General features: G+C 35.0%; 1 protein-coding gene across 3 annotated transcripts in view; it reads right to left on the bottom strand.

Annotated features, from left to right (window-relative positions):
* Window positions 1–14289, bottom strand: part of BRINP3 (BMP/retinoic acid inducible neural specific 3) — a 461826-nt gene that overhangs the window by 215632 nt on the left and 231905 nt on the right. For all 3 annotated transcript variants that reach the window (XM_020873239.2, XM_020873241.2, XM_020873240.2), the window contains exon 4: window positions 1750–1940. In XM_020873239.2, coding sequence (XP_020728898.2) covers window positions 1750–1940 — 191 coding nt within the window. The remainder of the gene's footprint in view (window positions 1–1749; window positions 1941–14289) is intronic.

Below are 14289 nucleotides of genomic sequence, written 5' to 3' on the forward strand. Positions count from 1 at the left end.
AAATATCCATTAGGTTTTGATACAAACTGTGAATGAATACTTACTATGGATACAATAACTCTATTGCATAATTCTACTTGGTGTGCTGAGTGAAAAATCAATAGCCATATAATAAACACACTTACAACAATGATGTCTTCTATTAGAAAATATACTTTAAGTCACTGTTTATATCACTGAAATTGATTTCTGCAAAAGCCTATTTCTTCTCAGTAACCTCAAGCTAAATAACTACAACACTACTCTACCTTACAATATTTTAAAATTAATGACAACATCTGCATTCATGCTGGCCACATTTGTATCTATATGGCATAAATATTATTTATACACTTGATTAGTCAATATAACCTAAATCCTATGATCAGAGGTAGACTATAATTGTACAACTTATTTCTACAGAAGTCTTTTTCTTAACCTCATCTACAAGCAATATTGGAAATGGGCAGTTATTATTTGTGCAACTCTTAAGCTAAAGATATTTTCATGTAGCATTTTATTCTCTCTAAGACAATCTTGGACAAAAGATGTACCTTGGGCTAAGTTGTCTAGCATTCTCAACATATCAACGCACTAATTTTTCAAGTAACTGAAAAAATATAAATATTAATCTCACAAAGCAATAGAATGATATATTTAATGACTGCTTTTTACATTAATTATAACATGTTATATTTAAAACACTAAGAAATGCTCTTTATGTTTTATTTTGTTCTTACTAACTTCGTCCAGAATCACACCATCACACTGTGCCAACTCTTTGGTCTGTTAATTTTACAATGGCCCCTGGCCAAACCCAAACACAATAACATGCTTATCCAAACAGCCAGAGAAATATGTCAAAACATCTATTGTTCTGGAAACTACTGCCTCTCTCTCTCTCTGTCTTTCTCTCTTTCTCTTTCTTCTGAAAATTAAAGGCATCCTGTTCTCCCATTCTCTAAGCTTTCATAAAGTCAACTTTAGTTGAGTCAAAGGCTAAAGATTTTAGCAAACACATGGAGTTTGTCCACTAGTTCCAGATTATGGTATACCTTGACTTCTAGAAACTTACAAACAACTACTTGTACTTCTTAACTGGTGTCTTAAAAAACAAGGGGGGAAATACTCCTTGAATCAGACTTCTTAATGATATTTGTGACACTGACTCACTTTGAACCCAATCATCCACTACTCAGGATAATATTTTTAAATGCACACAATAAAATTATGAGGTTTTACAAAAGAAACCAGTATTATTTAAACAAAGCTTTATCCATGTATGCTTTGTGAGTGAGTCTAAGTAGTCAAGGATAAACTCAATTCATGTGCATTTCAAATAATGCTCTGACATGAAAAACCTTAATCCAATTATCCAGTTAACAAAATTACATGAAAAAATATATGTAATTTCATCTTAAATGTACTACGAAACTCAAAACAAAAGAAATAATATATTATTCTTCCAGACACCATAGTTTAAATCAGTGAGCCATGAACATACATAGAAACAGATCTTAGAGACAGAAAACACAATGATATGATGATTTAGTCGCTAAGTCATAGCCGATTTTTGCAACCCCATGGACTGTAGAACACCAGGCTCCTCTGTCCATGGAATTCTCAAGTCAAGAATACTGGACGGGGCTGCCATTCCCTTCTCCAGGGAATATTCCTGACCCAGGGATCGAAACCCAGTCTCCTGCACTGCAGGCAGATTCTTTACCACTAAACCACGAGGGAAGCCTCATAGGATAAACATATTCATACCTTTATGGCAGTGGATGCGATTTGAATGTGGTGAAGTCTCCGAAGGGTGCTGTCCCTGTCAATGAAATAGGAAGCAGCCAGTTGATGTAGGGTCTCCAGAGTAACCGAAGAGCTATTGGTGCTGGGGTCACTTCCTTCAGATCGTTTGCTCAGCTTCCGCTTGTCCACAAAAATTGTGAGTGACTCCTCTCCTGTATGAATAATACTTTATGTTATTCCATTTACCACTTAAAATCAATGTTTAAATTGCCTGCAAGTGGGGAACCCTAGATTATAACCATTATGAAATGAAAGAGTGACAAATAACAAATGGGCAGGGAGTTTTGTTTACATTTTTGTTTGCAAATACTTCACACACACCTAGAAAAGTACCGGGATGCTGATGGTTGTGAATACATATTTAGTAAGCATTGAATAGCAAGCTTTTGTGGAACTTTTCCTCTAGATTTTATTGACTTTTTCATATAGTTTAGCTTATCCAACACTAATGTGGCCCCAAAGCAAATTAAGATAAGAAAATATGTAAAACAAACAATAGTTAATACAGATCATTATGGCAAATGGAAACTTGACCAAGCACATTACAAAACATTGTTGTTTAGTTGCTAAGTCATGTCCGACTCTTGGATTTCTCAGGCAAGAATTATGAAAAGGGTGGCCAATTCCTTCTCCAGGGGATCTTCCAGACCTAAGGCTCAAACCTGCATTTCCTGATTGGCAAACAGATTCTTTACCACTGAGCCACCAGGGAAGCCCACTTCAAAACATTAGCTGTTTTCAAATGTATCTTTAAAATACAAAGAAAACGTATAAATGCCTACATAATTATATATATATGTGTATTAGGCTCAGAGGTTATCATGAGAAATACTTGGCTGGATGAAGCACAATCTGAAATCAAGAGTTCTGGAAGAAATATCAATAACCTCAGGTATTCAGATGAAACCACCCTTATGGCAGGAAGCAAAGAACTAAAGAGCCTCTTGATGAAAATGAAAGAGGAGAGTGAAAAAGTTGGCTTAAAGCAACATTCAGAAAACTAAGATCATGGCATCTGGTCCCATCACTTCATGGCAAATAAATGGGGAAACCATGGAAACAGTGAGAGACTTTATTTTGAGGGGCTCCAAAATCACTGCTGATGGTGACTGAAGCCATGAAATTAAAAGACGCTTGCTCCTTGGAAGAAAAGTTATGACCAACCTAGACCACATGTGAAAAAGCAGAGACGTTACTTTGCCAACAAAAGTCCATCTAGTCAAAGCTGTGGTTTTTTCAGTTGTCATGTGTGGATGTGAGAGTTGGACTATAAAGAAAGCTGAGCGCCGAAAAATTGATGCTTTTGAACTGTGGTGTTGGAGAAAACTCTTGAGAGTCCCTTGGACTGCAAGGAGATCCAACCAGTCCATCCTAAAGGAGATCAGTCCTGAATATTCATTGGACAGATTGATGCTGAAGCTGAAATTCCAATACCTTTGCCACCTGATGTGAAGAACTGACTCATTTAAAAAGACCCTGATACTGGGAAAGATTAAAGGTGGGAGGAGAAGGGGATGGCAGAGGATGAGATGGTTGAATGGCATCATGGACTCCAAGGACATGAGTTTGATTAAATTCTGGGAGTTGGTGATGGACAAGGAGGCCTGACATGCTGCAGTTCATGGTGTCTCAAAGAGTCGGAGATGACTGAGTGAATGAACTGAACTGAAGCTCAGTGGTTTCTTGCATGCCACAGTCCATGGGGTCACAAAAAGTTGGACACGACTGAGCGACTAAACAACAACAAATACATGGCATTAAATATTACAATATTGTGTGTTAATAGCTCTGTAGAAATCACTAACCTCAAGGGGAGCTTTAGGTATTTGACAATGAACCCTCTAAGGTGAAATTTAAAGTTAAGCAAATTACAGTTAAGCTTCAGTTTTCAACGTTTGAATGTTGATAAAAAAGTATCAATGCCATTTAAGTCTAACATTAAGAACTTGCCATCCTCAGACTTCAGATTCTTGGATCATCTAGCATATAATTGTCAGACTTGAAGCTTGTTCTCATTCTTTCAGAAACCCATCTGTTCTGGTGGCATTATGCCCATTGACAAATTGGCAAGCCAGTTTCCTAAAAGACCAAATAAGATTTCTAGCAAAAGAAGAGCTTGCTTGCCTTCTCCAAATTAAAAATAATGCCAATTTTAAAATAACACAGTCTAGTGACCATCTAATTCTAAGTGACAGTTTGAACTTCCCTGCAAGAGATCAGGTGAGTTGGTATCAGAAATAAGGTGTCAACAATGTTATTTCAAGAAAGTTGCATTCTCAGTTTGTATTTGGACCTCAATATGCCAAAGCAGGAGATGTAAGAGACGTGGGTTGATCCCTGGGTCTGGAAGATCCCCTGGAGAAGGAAATGACAACTCACGCCTATATTCTTGCCTGGAAAATTCCATGGACAGAGGCGTCTGGTGGGCTACATTCTCAAGGGTCACAAAGAGTGAGATATAACTGAGCACATGTGTGCACGCGCGTGCACACACACACACACACACACACACACCCTGCGAATCACCAGACTAGTATTACTGAAAGGAAAAAAAAAAGACCTTCAAAAACATGCATGAGTGGATCAAATTATCAACAGCATTAAGTCATTTGCATGGTAACCAGCCTTCAGATGGGAATATCTGAAAGCAAAGAAGAAATATTTATGTCAAATACTATAAGAAAAAAAAAAACAAACCAGCAATCATTTACCCCCAAAGGGAAGGATGAACTGTTTTGGAAATCTGGCCTCACTGAATCTGAGACCAACTCACACATGTACCTAAGCAAACATCTTGCACATGGAGACAGAAAGATTAGTGCCCTTATCTTCTTATGAACTAAGAAGTCATAACGCAGCTCAATGACAATGCAAGTGCTATGATCTGAAGGTTTGTATCTCACAAAATTCATATGCTGAAATTCTGTCCTTCTAGGATCATGGCATTAGGAGGTGGGGTCTGTGGGACATGCCTGGGTTATGGGAGCAGAACCCTCAGAAATGGAAGTCACACCTTTGTAAAGGAGTGCCCCAAGAGATTCTTTGTCCCTCCTGAAATGCGAAGATACAAGGAAAAATCCGTGCCTGGAAGAGAGTCCTCACTCAACCATCGCGACATTCTGCTCTCTGACTTCTAGCTTCCAGAACTTCCAGCAAGATGTTTCTGCTGTTTACAAGTTACCCAGTTATTGGTATTTGCTATAGCAGCCTGAACAGACTAAGACAGCAAACGGTGTCTCCTCTTAAATACAGTTAAAAACCAAACGATAAAGATATCTTGATAAAAGTAAATAAAAAAGAAAGAAAAATTAAACATCTCTTCAGGCCAAAATTATTACATCAGAAAACAAAATAGACTGAATAGTGCTAAAGAAAACTTGCAAATCTCTTTAACTGCAACACTTTTCATAAAGCAGAACATAGAAGATACAGGTTAAAATATACATAAGCTAACAATGTTATGAGACTCCAGAACATGTTTCCTAGACCTAGATATATTCAGTGGGGGTATAAATGCAATGATAGAGATCTACACAACCAACATAATAAGATATGTCATCTAGTGAAATATGAAACCTTATAATAATAAAGAGGAAATGAACATTTCTTCTCAAGAATACATAGAACATATTGGCCATATATTCCATGAAAAAATCCTTAGCAAATTCCAAAAATTTAAAAAAACAAATCAGTTGAGAAAGTTTTTCTCCTTGATGACTCTAGACAAGCTCTTATGAGCTTGTTTTGACTAGACTCTTTCTATGGGCATTTGTCAGTCCAATTTTAGGAAGAACTCTGTCAAGTCACTTTAGCAAGAATCCCCTACCCTGAACATCTGACCATTTATAATAGCTAACCAAATTCCTCATCCTTCACCATCTCCCTGGTGACATTTGGTAACCCTGGTCTGCCTTCAGCAAGATTCCTGTTAGGTCACTTTAAAAAGAATTATTCTAAAAAAAAAAAAAAAAAAAGAATTATTCTCCCTTCTCTGTAATATTCTATCTACCAACCCTTCTACTCTGCTCATAGATTAAATGCACCATTTTCCTGGCTCCGCTCATAATTAAGCACAATCTCCCCTGCTATACAACTCTCTTATAGGAGGCCCCATGCATAAAGTCTGCCTTATTGTTCTTTATCAAATGTCCAGATAATTGTTTATTTAACATGCTTACTGATTACAATATACTAAAATTTAAAATTGATAGAACATTATTTTGAATTTCCTATGGATAGATATTCTATTATATAATTCTTATATAATAGGATAAATGAAAGAAAAATAACAAATATTCTAAGAAAAACTGAGGAAAATATAATACAATCAAGCAAAGATGGGCTCAATAAAGGACAGAAATGGTTATGGACCTAACAGAAGCAGAAGATATTAAGAAGAGATGGCAAGAATACACAGAAGAACTATACAAAAAAGATCTTCATGACCCAGATAATCATAATGGTGTGATCACTCACCTAGAGCCAGACATCCTGGAACGTGAAGTCAGGTGGGCCTTAGGAAGCATCACTACAAACAAAGCTAGTGGAGGTGATGGAATTCCAGTTGAGTTATTTCAAATCCTAAAAGATGATGCTGTGAAAGTGCTGCACTCAATATGCCAGCAAATTTGGAAAACTCAGCAGTGGCCACAGGACTAGAAAAGGTCAGTTTTCATTACAATACCTAAGAAAGGCAATGCCAAAGAATGTTCAAACTACTGCACAATTGCACTCATCTCACACGCTAGCAAAGGGATGCTCAAAATTCTCCAAGTCAGGCTTCAGCAGTATGAGAACCGTGAACTTCCAGCTGTTCAAACTGCTTTTAGCAAAGACAGAAGAATGAGAGATCCAACTGCCAACATTGGCTAGATTATCAAAAAAGCAAGAGAGTTACAAAAACATCGGTTTCTGCTTTATTGACTATGCCAAAGACTTTGACTTTGTGGACCCAATAAATTGTGGGAAATTCTGAAAGAGATGGGAAATACCAGACCACCTGACCTGCCTCTTGAGAAACCTATATGCAGGTCAGGAAGCAACAGTTAGAACTGGACATGGAACAACAGACTCGTTCCAAACAGGAAAAGGAGTACGTCAAGGCTGTATAATGTCATCCTGCTTATTTAACTTATATGCAGAGTACATCATGAGAAACTCTGGGCTGGATGAAGCACAAACTGGAATCAAGATTGCTGGGAGAAATATCAATAACCTCAGATATGCAGAAGACACCACCCTTATGGCAGAAAGTGAAGAAGAACTAAAGAGCTTCCTGATGAAAGTGAAAGAGAAGAGTGAAAAAGCAGGGTTAAAGCTCAGCATTCAGAAAACTAAGATCATGACATCCAGTCCCATCACTTCATGGCAAATAGATGGGGAAACAATGGAAACAGTGACAGATTTTATTTTGGGGGGCTCCAAAATCACTGCAGATGGTGACTGCAGCCATGAAATTAAAAGACGTTTACTCCTTGGAAGGAAAGTTATAACTAAGCTAGACAGCATATTCAAAAGCAGAGACATTATTTTGCCAACAAAGATCCATCTAGTCAAGGCTATGGATTTTCAAGTAGTCATGCATGGATATGAGAGTTGGATTATAAAGAAAGCTGGGCACTGAAGAATTGATGCTTTTGAATTGTGGTGTTGGAGAAGACTCTTGAGATTCCCTTGGACTGCAAGGAGATCCAACCAGTCCATCCTAAAGGAAATCAGTCCTGAATGTTCATTTGAAGGACTGATATTGAAGCTGAAACTCGAATACTTTGGCCAACTGATACGAAGAACTGACTCATTTGAAAAGACCCTGATGCTGGGAAAGATTGAAGGCAGGAGGAGAAGGGGACGACAGAGGATGAAATGGTTGGATGGCATCACTGATTCAATGGACATGAGTTTGAGTAAACTCTGGGAGCTCATGATGGACAGAGAGGCCTAATGTGCTGCAGTCCATGGGGTTGCAGAGTCGGACACGACTGAGCGACTGAACTGAAAGAACTGATACATAAGTTCATCACAATTCTATGTAAAAATATTCAGATTTGAAAAGTGATATATTATTCAATCAACCAAAATTTTGTGTTCAAATGTATTTTCATTCACATTTTTACAGCCAGCTGTAGCTCATAAGCATGACATGAGTGCCAAAGGACATCCACCCATTTTGTTAAAACTAAATGTGATTTTCAAGTGATTCAACATTCTGAGCCCATTAGAAAGTGAAAAGGATTAGTGATTGTAGATATAAAAAGATGTGATTATTTCACATAGAAATCATGCAGCTGTGCCTTTTACAACTAAAATGCTGTGGAGGTTTATGGACATTAAAAGCACATACTGAAGATTGCTTTCATAGAGCATGCAAAACAGAGGACTGTAAAACCACAAAAAAAAATTCATGACTTTAATGTTACCCTAGGGTTAGTTCATAGGGTAAGATTAGGTATATTCCATATATTGTGGACCTCACAATTATGTATTTTTCTGTCCTGGTTTTCAAGAGTTGATTCTGTGTCCACGAGAAACAGAAATGAAAGAACTTTCATTCTATTACCTTTTCAATTGGATCTTTTCAACTTGCATTCTCACATATATTGTTTTTAGGGACGGAGGTAATGCTTTCAAACTTTCACAACAAAAAGCAATGGAAAAAAGAATGAGTAAAAGAATCCTACAGATAAATCAATAAATTGCAGTAGTTTATTATTTACAATTTTAATTGTGTCATGGATGCAAACATACACACATGTATTGTCGTTCAGTCGCTAAGTTATGTCTGACTCTTTGTGACCCCATGGGCTGTAGCCCATCATGTTCCTCTGTCCATGGGATTCCAGGCAAGAATACTGGAGTGGGTTGCCATTTCCTTCTCCAGGGGATCTTCCTGACAAAGAAATCGAACCTGCCTCTAATGCATTGGCAAGGGTATTCTTCACCACTGAGCCTCCAGGGAAGCCCATGCATGTATTAATGGTCCATTGTAAAGAACAGTGAGTGATGCCTTTTAATTTGGTATCAAAAATAGAAAATGATGAGGTCAGCAGAATTCACAAGAGCCAGATGTGCCACGATTCAGTACAAGTTTTGAAACACATCAGAAAGTTAATATATTCATTTTTTCTTTTTATGCTTTTGCTATCTGCCAGTAGATAGCATGTTCCAATGAGAGCCTTTCTCAATTTGATTCCCAGAATGAGCAGACACTCAGACCATGGGATCCATACATACTGGAGAGACATAATACTGGGGAGACACAACCAGTGTTGTGTTGTGTAGTTGCAGTGCACTGAGTTTTGAGGTTATTTCTTTTTTAACTGCAATGAAGGTAACTCTCGGATGTTGGCTGTATTTCATTTTATTTTAACATTGCTACTACCCATGGACTAGTATACTGACTCCAATATATATACCATTCCACCCAGGTGAAAAAAAAAAATGCATTTATGGCAAATATCTTCCCAGTCATTCAACTTTCTTATCCTTGAAAATCTTACTGTGAATGTCTATTTTGCTTTTGTATGAGTTTCATTTATCAAAAACTGCTATAAGAGTAGAATAACAGGAATAAGCAGTGCAAATACAGTTTAAATGCAACTGTAGGTTTTACTTTTGATGTATCATTTTAGTTCAAAATTGTTATCATATTTTTGGTAACAACAGATCATATTATTCCTTATGTTTTTCATTCCTTAAAAAATTCTCCAAGTTTTACTATATTTTAAGTATCTCTGTCTTTCTAAATTTTACTTCACTTTTCAGTGTTTACTCTCACTGCTAATGATCATTGTTTCCTAGCTTTTTATGTTAAAAGGTATATCCCCTGAAGACAGGAATCTTTCCACTAACATAGCGTTATAGAAAAAAGACAGGGTTTTAGATACAAATAGAAGGGGGAAAATCCAGCAAAAACAGGCTTCTGATAAGGAGCAAAGTCAAATATATAAAGACAGTGAAAAACAGACATGTTGGCTTAATACCGTTTGGCATCTGCAAGATATTTTACGAAGAAAATAGCTAGCCTTATACAGCTTTGACAAAAAAAAAATATGTTTTGCAAAACACTCTAAAAGAAAGCAACTGACCTTATGCTTATTAAATTATCCCCCCAAGTTGTCAGAAAAATTTCTAAACAAAATTGCCCAGAAACTATAGTCCCTACAGAATAACGACATGAATAAAAAAGTAACTGGAAACATACAGTTCCAAGGAGAGATGGAACAGAATACACCCTGAATGAAATAGAAGTTTCATGGAGCAGCTTACAAACAATGATATAATGAACATTTTTGTTATGTATAGTTGCAGACTCTTGCTATTATTTTGGTAAGATTGATTCTCAGAAGTGAGATTTCTGGAGCAGTTAAATGCACTTGAAATTTATATAGATACTCTAAATAGTGCTGTTCAGACTTAATGTGCATATAAATCACCTGGAGATCTTGTTAACATGTAGATTCTGATTCATTAATCTGGGATGGAATCTGAGATTCTGCATTTCTAACAAGTTCCAAGGTGATGCTGATGCTCTTGGATCATGGACCAGCCTCAAGTAATGAGGCTCTAAACCACAGGAAAATTTATTACCAATTTAAATGTCTGTCTTTATCAGTGACCTGTGTGTTCCTTTAAGGAAGGTCCTGAATCTTTGTGCTTTTATAGGTAACTCAGTACATATTTGTCAAATAAATGGACAAGTGATTTATCTGTCCTATTAAAGTGCTATACAGAAAAACAAGAATAAATATAATTGTATTTATGAAATTCTAAAACTCAGCATTTATCTTTTGGCTTAGTTGCCAGGTATGCCATTATTAAGATCAACTGACATAGCAAATTTAATTGCATTTTCTTCTTTGTTATCTTTATTATGATTTTTATAAATGGGCTCAAGTCATTTTAGTAGGTAACTGCCTTATAATAATTACATGTGAATTAACAATATTACTTTAATTTCAAAGTTTTCATTCTCTTTACCAGAGAAATGTGAGAGACAGGGATAGAAATGAAAGAATAAGAGAGAGACAGAGACACAGAGAGATGACAGAGAGGTGAACTGATATAACTGATCTTAAGTAGTATGAGTCTAAGTAAATATTCAGTCTTAAATACAAATATGGAAGTGTCATTATTTTAATAATTCCTTGGAATGTAAAGCTTCAGAAAATTGTTCTTTTCTTTCTTTCAATACTTTTTCTTGAACAGAATATGCATTCTAATTAAAAATGCAACTGACTATGCATTTCTAATTACTTGAAAATACATAGAAATAGTTTCATGTATTTTCAAGTAATTATTCCTATTTGGTTAAATAATAAATTATATGTATTAATACATACCTTGGCAGATTAACTTCTCTAAATTATATTACAGATAAACTAAAATAAAAGGAATTTATGCCTACTAAGAAGAGACAGTGAAAATGAGAAAGACAGCTATTAATCTATTTTGAAAGAAAACGGTGCATGATATAGAATTAAAAGCTATCTTTGAATATTTTCTACAGAATGTAATTTACATACAGAAAAGTAAGAATTGAGCATTTCTATAATTAAATGAGGATATTTGGATTTCCATACTTATAGGGATGCAAGAAAATAGGGAAAAAAATCAAACTAATATTCTATCATATCCCAGCTTACTGACCTCTGTTTTTTCTTTGAGAAATAAACACACACATAAAAAATAGATCATAAAATTTTTGAACTAAATAAACTACCTTGCAGGTATAGCTAATTATATACTATATAGTCACTGAGGTAGTATTTATTTTACATAATTACCCTAGTACGTTATTATTACTCTGCATTTCAATCATGCATTTTTACACTCCAACAATGAAGAAAATATTTTCTATAGCTAGTAAAATTAGATATCTGACAAAATGCTTTAAATTGAGCCATATGGTAATCCCTGATACATTCTCGTAAGAAGCACTTTCAGAAAAAAAATTCAAAAGCAAACTTGCAAGCAAAAAAAATATAACTCTTTCTGCTAAAAAATTAATGATGGCTTTTAAAACTCTGTGCATTCAAAATCAAAATAGAACTGTTTTATGTTGCTGAGAATAAAAAAAATAAAGTTGTAAATGAACAAATCTCAATATACAATCTATTTGCTTCTAGAATGAATTTTGGTCCAATGAGAAAAACATCTCTGAGAAAAAGAGTATTTGGGAGGGAAGTCATTTTGCCTAAACTATCCTCACTGAGTCCACATTCCAGACCCTGCCCACAGAGGTGTGGGTTGACAGACAGGTGGGTGTTGGGAAGGGACCTGGGGGTCAGTAACCCCACCTTTTCCTCATCTTCCTCTTTAGGATGTGCTTTCTGAAGCACAGAGCACCCCCTGTGGTCAGCTTCTCACCTCCTTATGCTTTCAAGAGCCATTTCACCAGGAAGTGTTCACATCCTCCAGGGACTGTGGATGGCTCAGAGCTTTACCTATGACTGCCTGGACAAGTGTTTGCAATTATGGAGGTGAGGCTTGGGTCATATTTAAAATTACTATAAACATTTTGATATAACATTTTTTATCAATTTTAAATTAATTTTTGATTTTCATCTCCCTTAATCCTTTGTCCTTTTCTATTGATCGAGAATCCTGACCTGTTATTAGTCTGCTCAGTAAGCCAAACAATGTTAAGGTCTTTCGGTTTCCATTCACTCATTTTTTTTTCTTTTTTCGGTATTTCTGTATTCAGTACACAGATGCACTTTATTTCAGAGTTTGTCATAGATTGTATTATAATGAAATATATTATAAAAACAGTCCTGAAATATATTCCATAGCTAGAAATCAATATATCCCAGGAGTGCAATCTTCTCCAAGATTGATTCTTTAAATTTAGTAGCTTATTTTAGATTTTTAAACTGTGATGGAGTTTAGATATCATTATCCCAAAAAGAAGCAAGCTAAATAACTATATTGAAAAATAGTTTGGAAGCTATAAGATGAAACAAACGTAGAAAATGATATATATTGAAGAAGGCTTTTTATAATTTATTTTCCCCTATAGGAAGATAATTTAATCACTGACTTTTCTATCATAAAATATCCCATTAAAGGCTTCACATATCCTATCCCAAGTTTTATGTCTAAGTCAATAATATGATGTACTAAATAACTCTTGGGGAAAAAAGACATTTTTCATTTATTTCCTTTTCATCACTTTAATGCTGGTAGAGAGGATTTTACACTCAACTTGTTTTGAAAAATGTTTAAATTTAGTTGAAGACCTAGTTACTTAGGAAGCATCTACTTATAAAGTAATGAGTTTTCAAATGCAAAGTAGTATATATAGACTGGATAAACAACAGGGTCCTACTGTATAGCACAGAGAACTGTATTTAATATTCTGTGATAAACCATAATGAAAAACATTAAAAATAATGTGTGTGTGTATGTGTGTGTGTATATATATATGTATAACTGAATCATTTTACTGTAAAGAAGAAATTAATACAACATTGCAAATCAACTACATTTCAATTAAGCCATAAAAATAAAATTTCAAAACCTGGCTTTTTACTTAAAATATCTTGCTTGTATACCTGACATCCTCGGTGTTAATATTAGAGTTGTTCTTCAGTTCTGGTCATTTAATGAGAGAGAAAGAGAATTTACTCAAGTTAAATACCACCAGTCTCAATTTTTAAGAAATGGAGTAATACAATTTCATGTTCAGTCAGGTAAAACATATGAAGTTAAAATACACTTATAGCAACAAAAAAGAGTGTCGTTACAATAGCAATAATTTTTTAAATGGCTGAAATCAACCTAGTATACATTTTAATTGCTAAGAGTTTATATCCTTAAGCTACTAAACTAATTTCATGCATTTTAGATAAATTATTAACATCACCCAACAGAGAGATTTCTGAAGGAAAATATAAGTAACACTTAAGATGAAAAAATATTTTCAACAGAAAATACCAGGAATACTAAATCCAAAGAACAGTCAGAGATTAGAAGGCAAATGAGCATGATGATTCTATTCTTTCCCCCAACCCACCATGAAAGACAATGCTTGAATAAAACTTTTAAGTAATTGAAGTAAATCAATTTTGAGAAAGTAGGTTGTCATTATCAAATAATCAACCTTAAAAAGTAATTTACCACAAAGGTTTTCATCAACCATGCTTATAAAAACAAGACAAAAACTATCTTACGGTAACAATGTGACACCTATAATGCCAAAGTAATGAAATAAATCAAAAAGTCACTGTAGTTTTGCTGCTAAGGAACAAAAATATCCCTGAGAACTCTTCTGTCTCCCCCCTTGTCACTTCCTTCCTTTCTTATTTGAAGAATATATTTTATGTTATGAAATTCTTCTGGGAACTCTGTATTGTTGATGTAATGAAACCTAGTATGGTATATGCTGCAACACTGAACTTTTTAAAAGGAGGTGTTATAGAAATAATTGAATTTTAACTTTCACTTCAGATTTTATTGTATTAATAACCATTGTCATTCCAAAGCCAAATAGACATAAGTTTC

Source organism: Odocoileus virginianus, chromosome 11 (genome assembly GCF_023699985.2).
Source record: "Odocoileus virginianus isolate 20LAN1187 ecotype Illinois chromosome 11, Ovbor_1.2, whole genome shotgun sequence".
NCBI classification, from domain to species: Eukaryota; Metazoa; Chordata; class Mammalia; order Artiodactyla; family Cervidae; genus Odocoileus; species Odocoileus virginianus.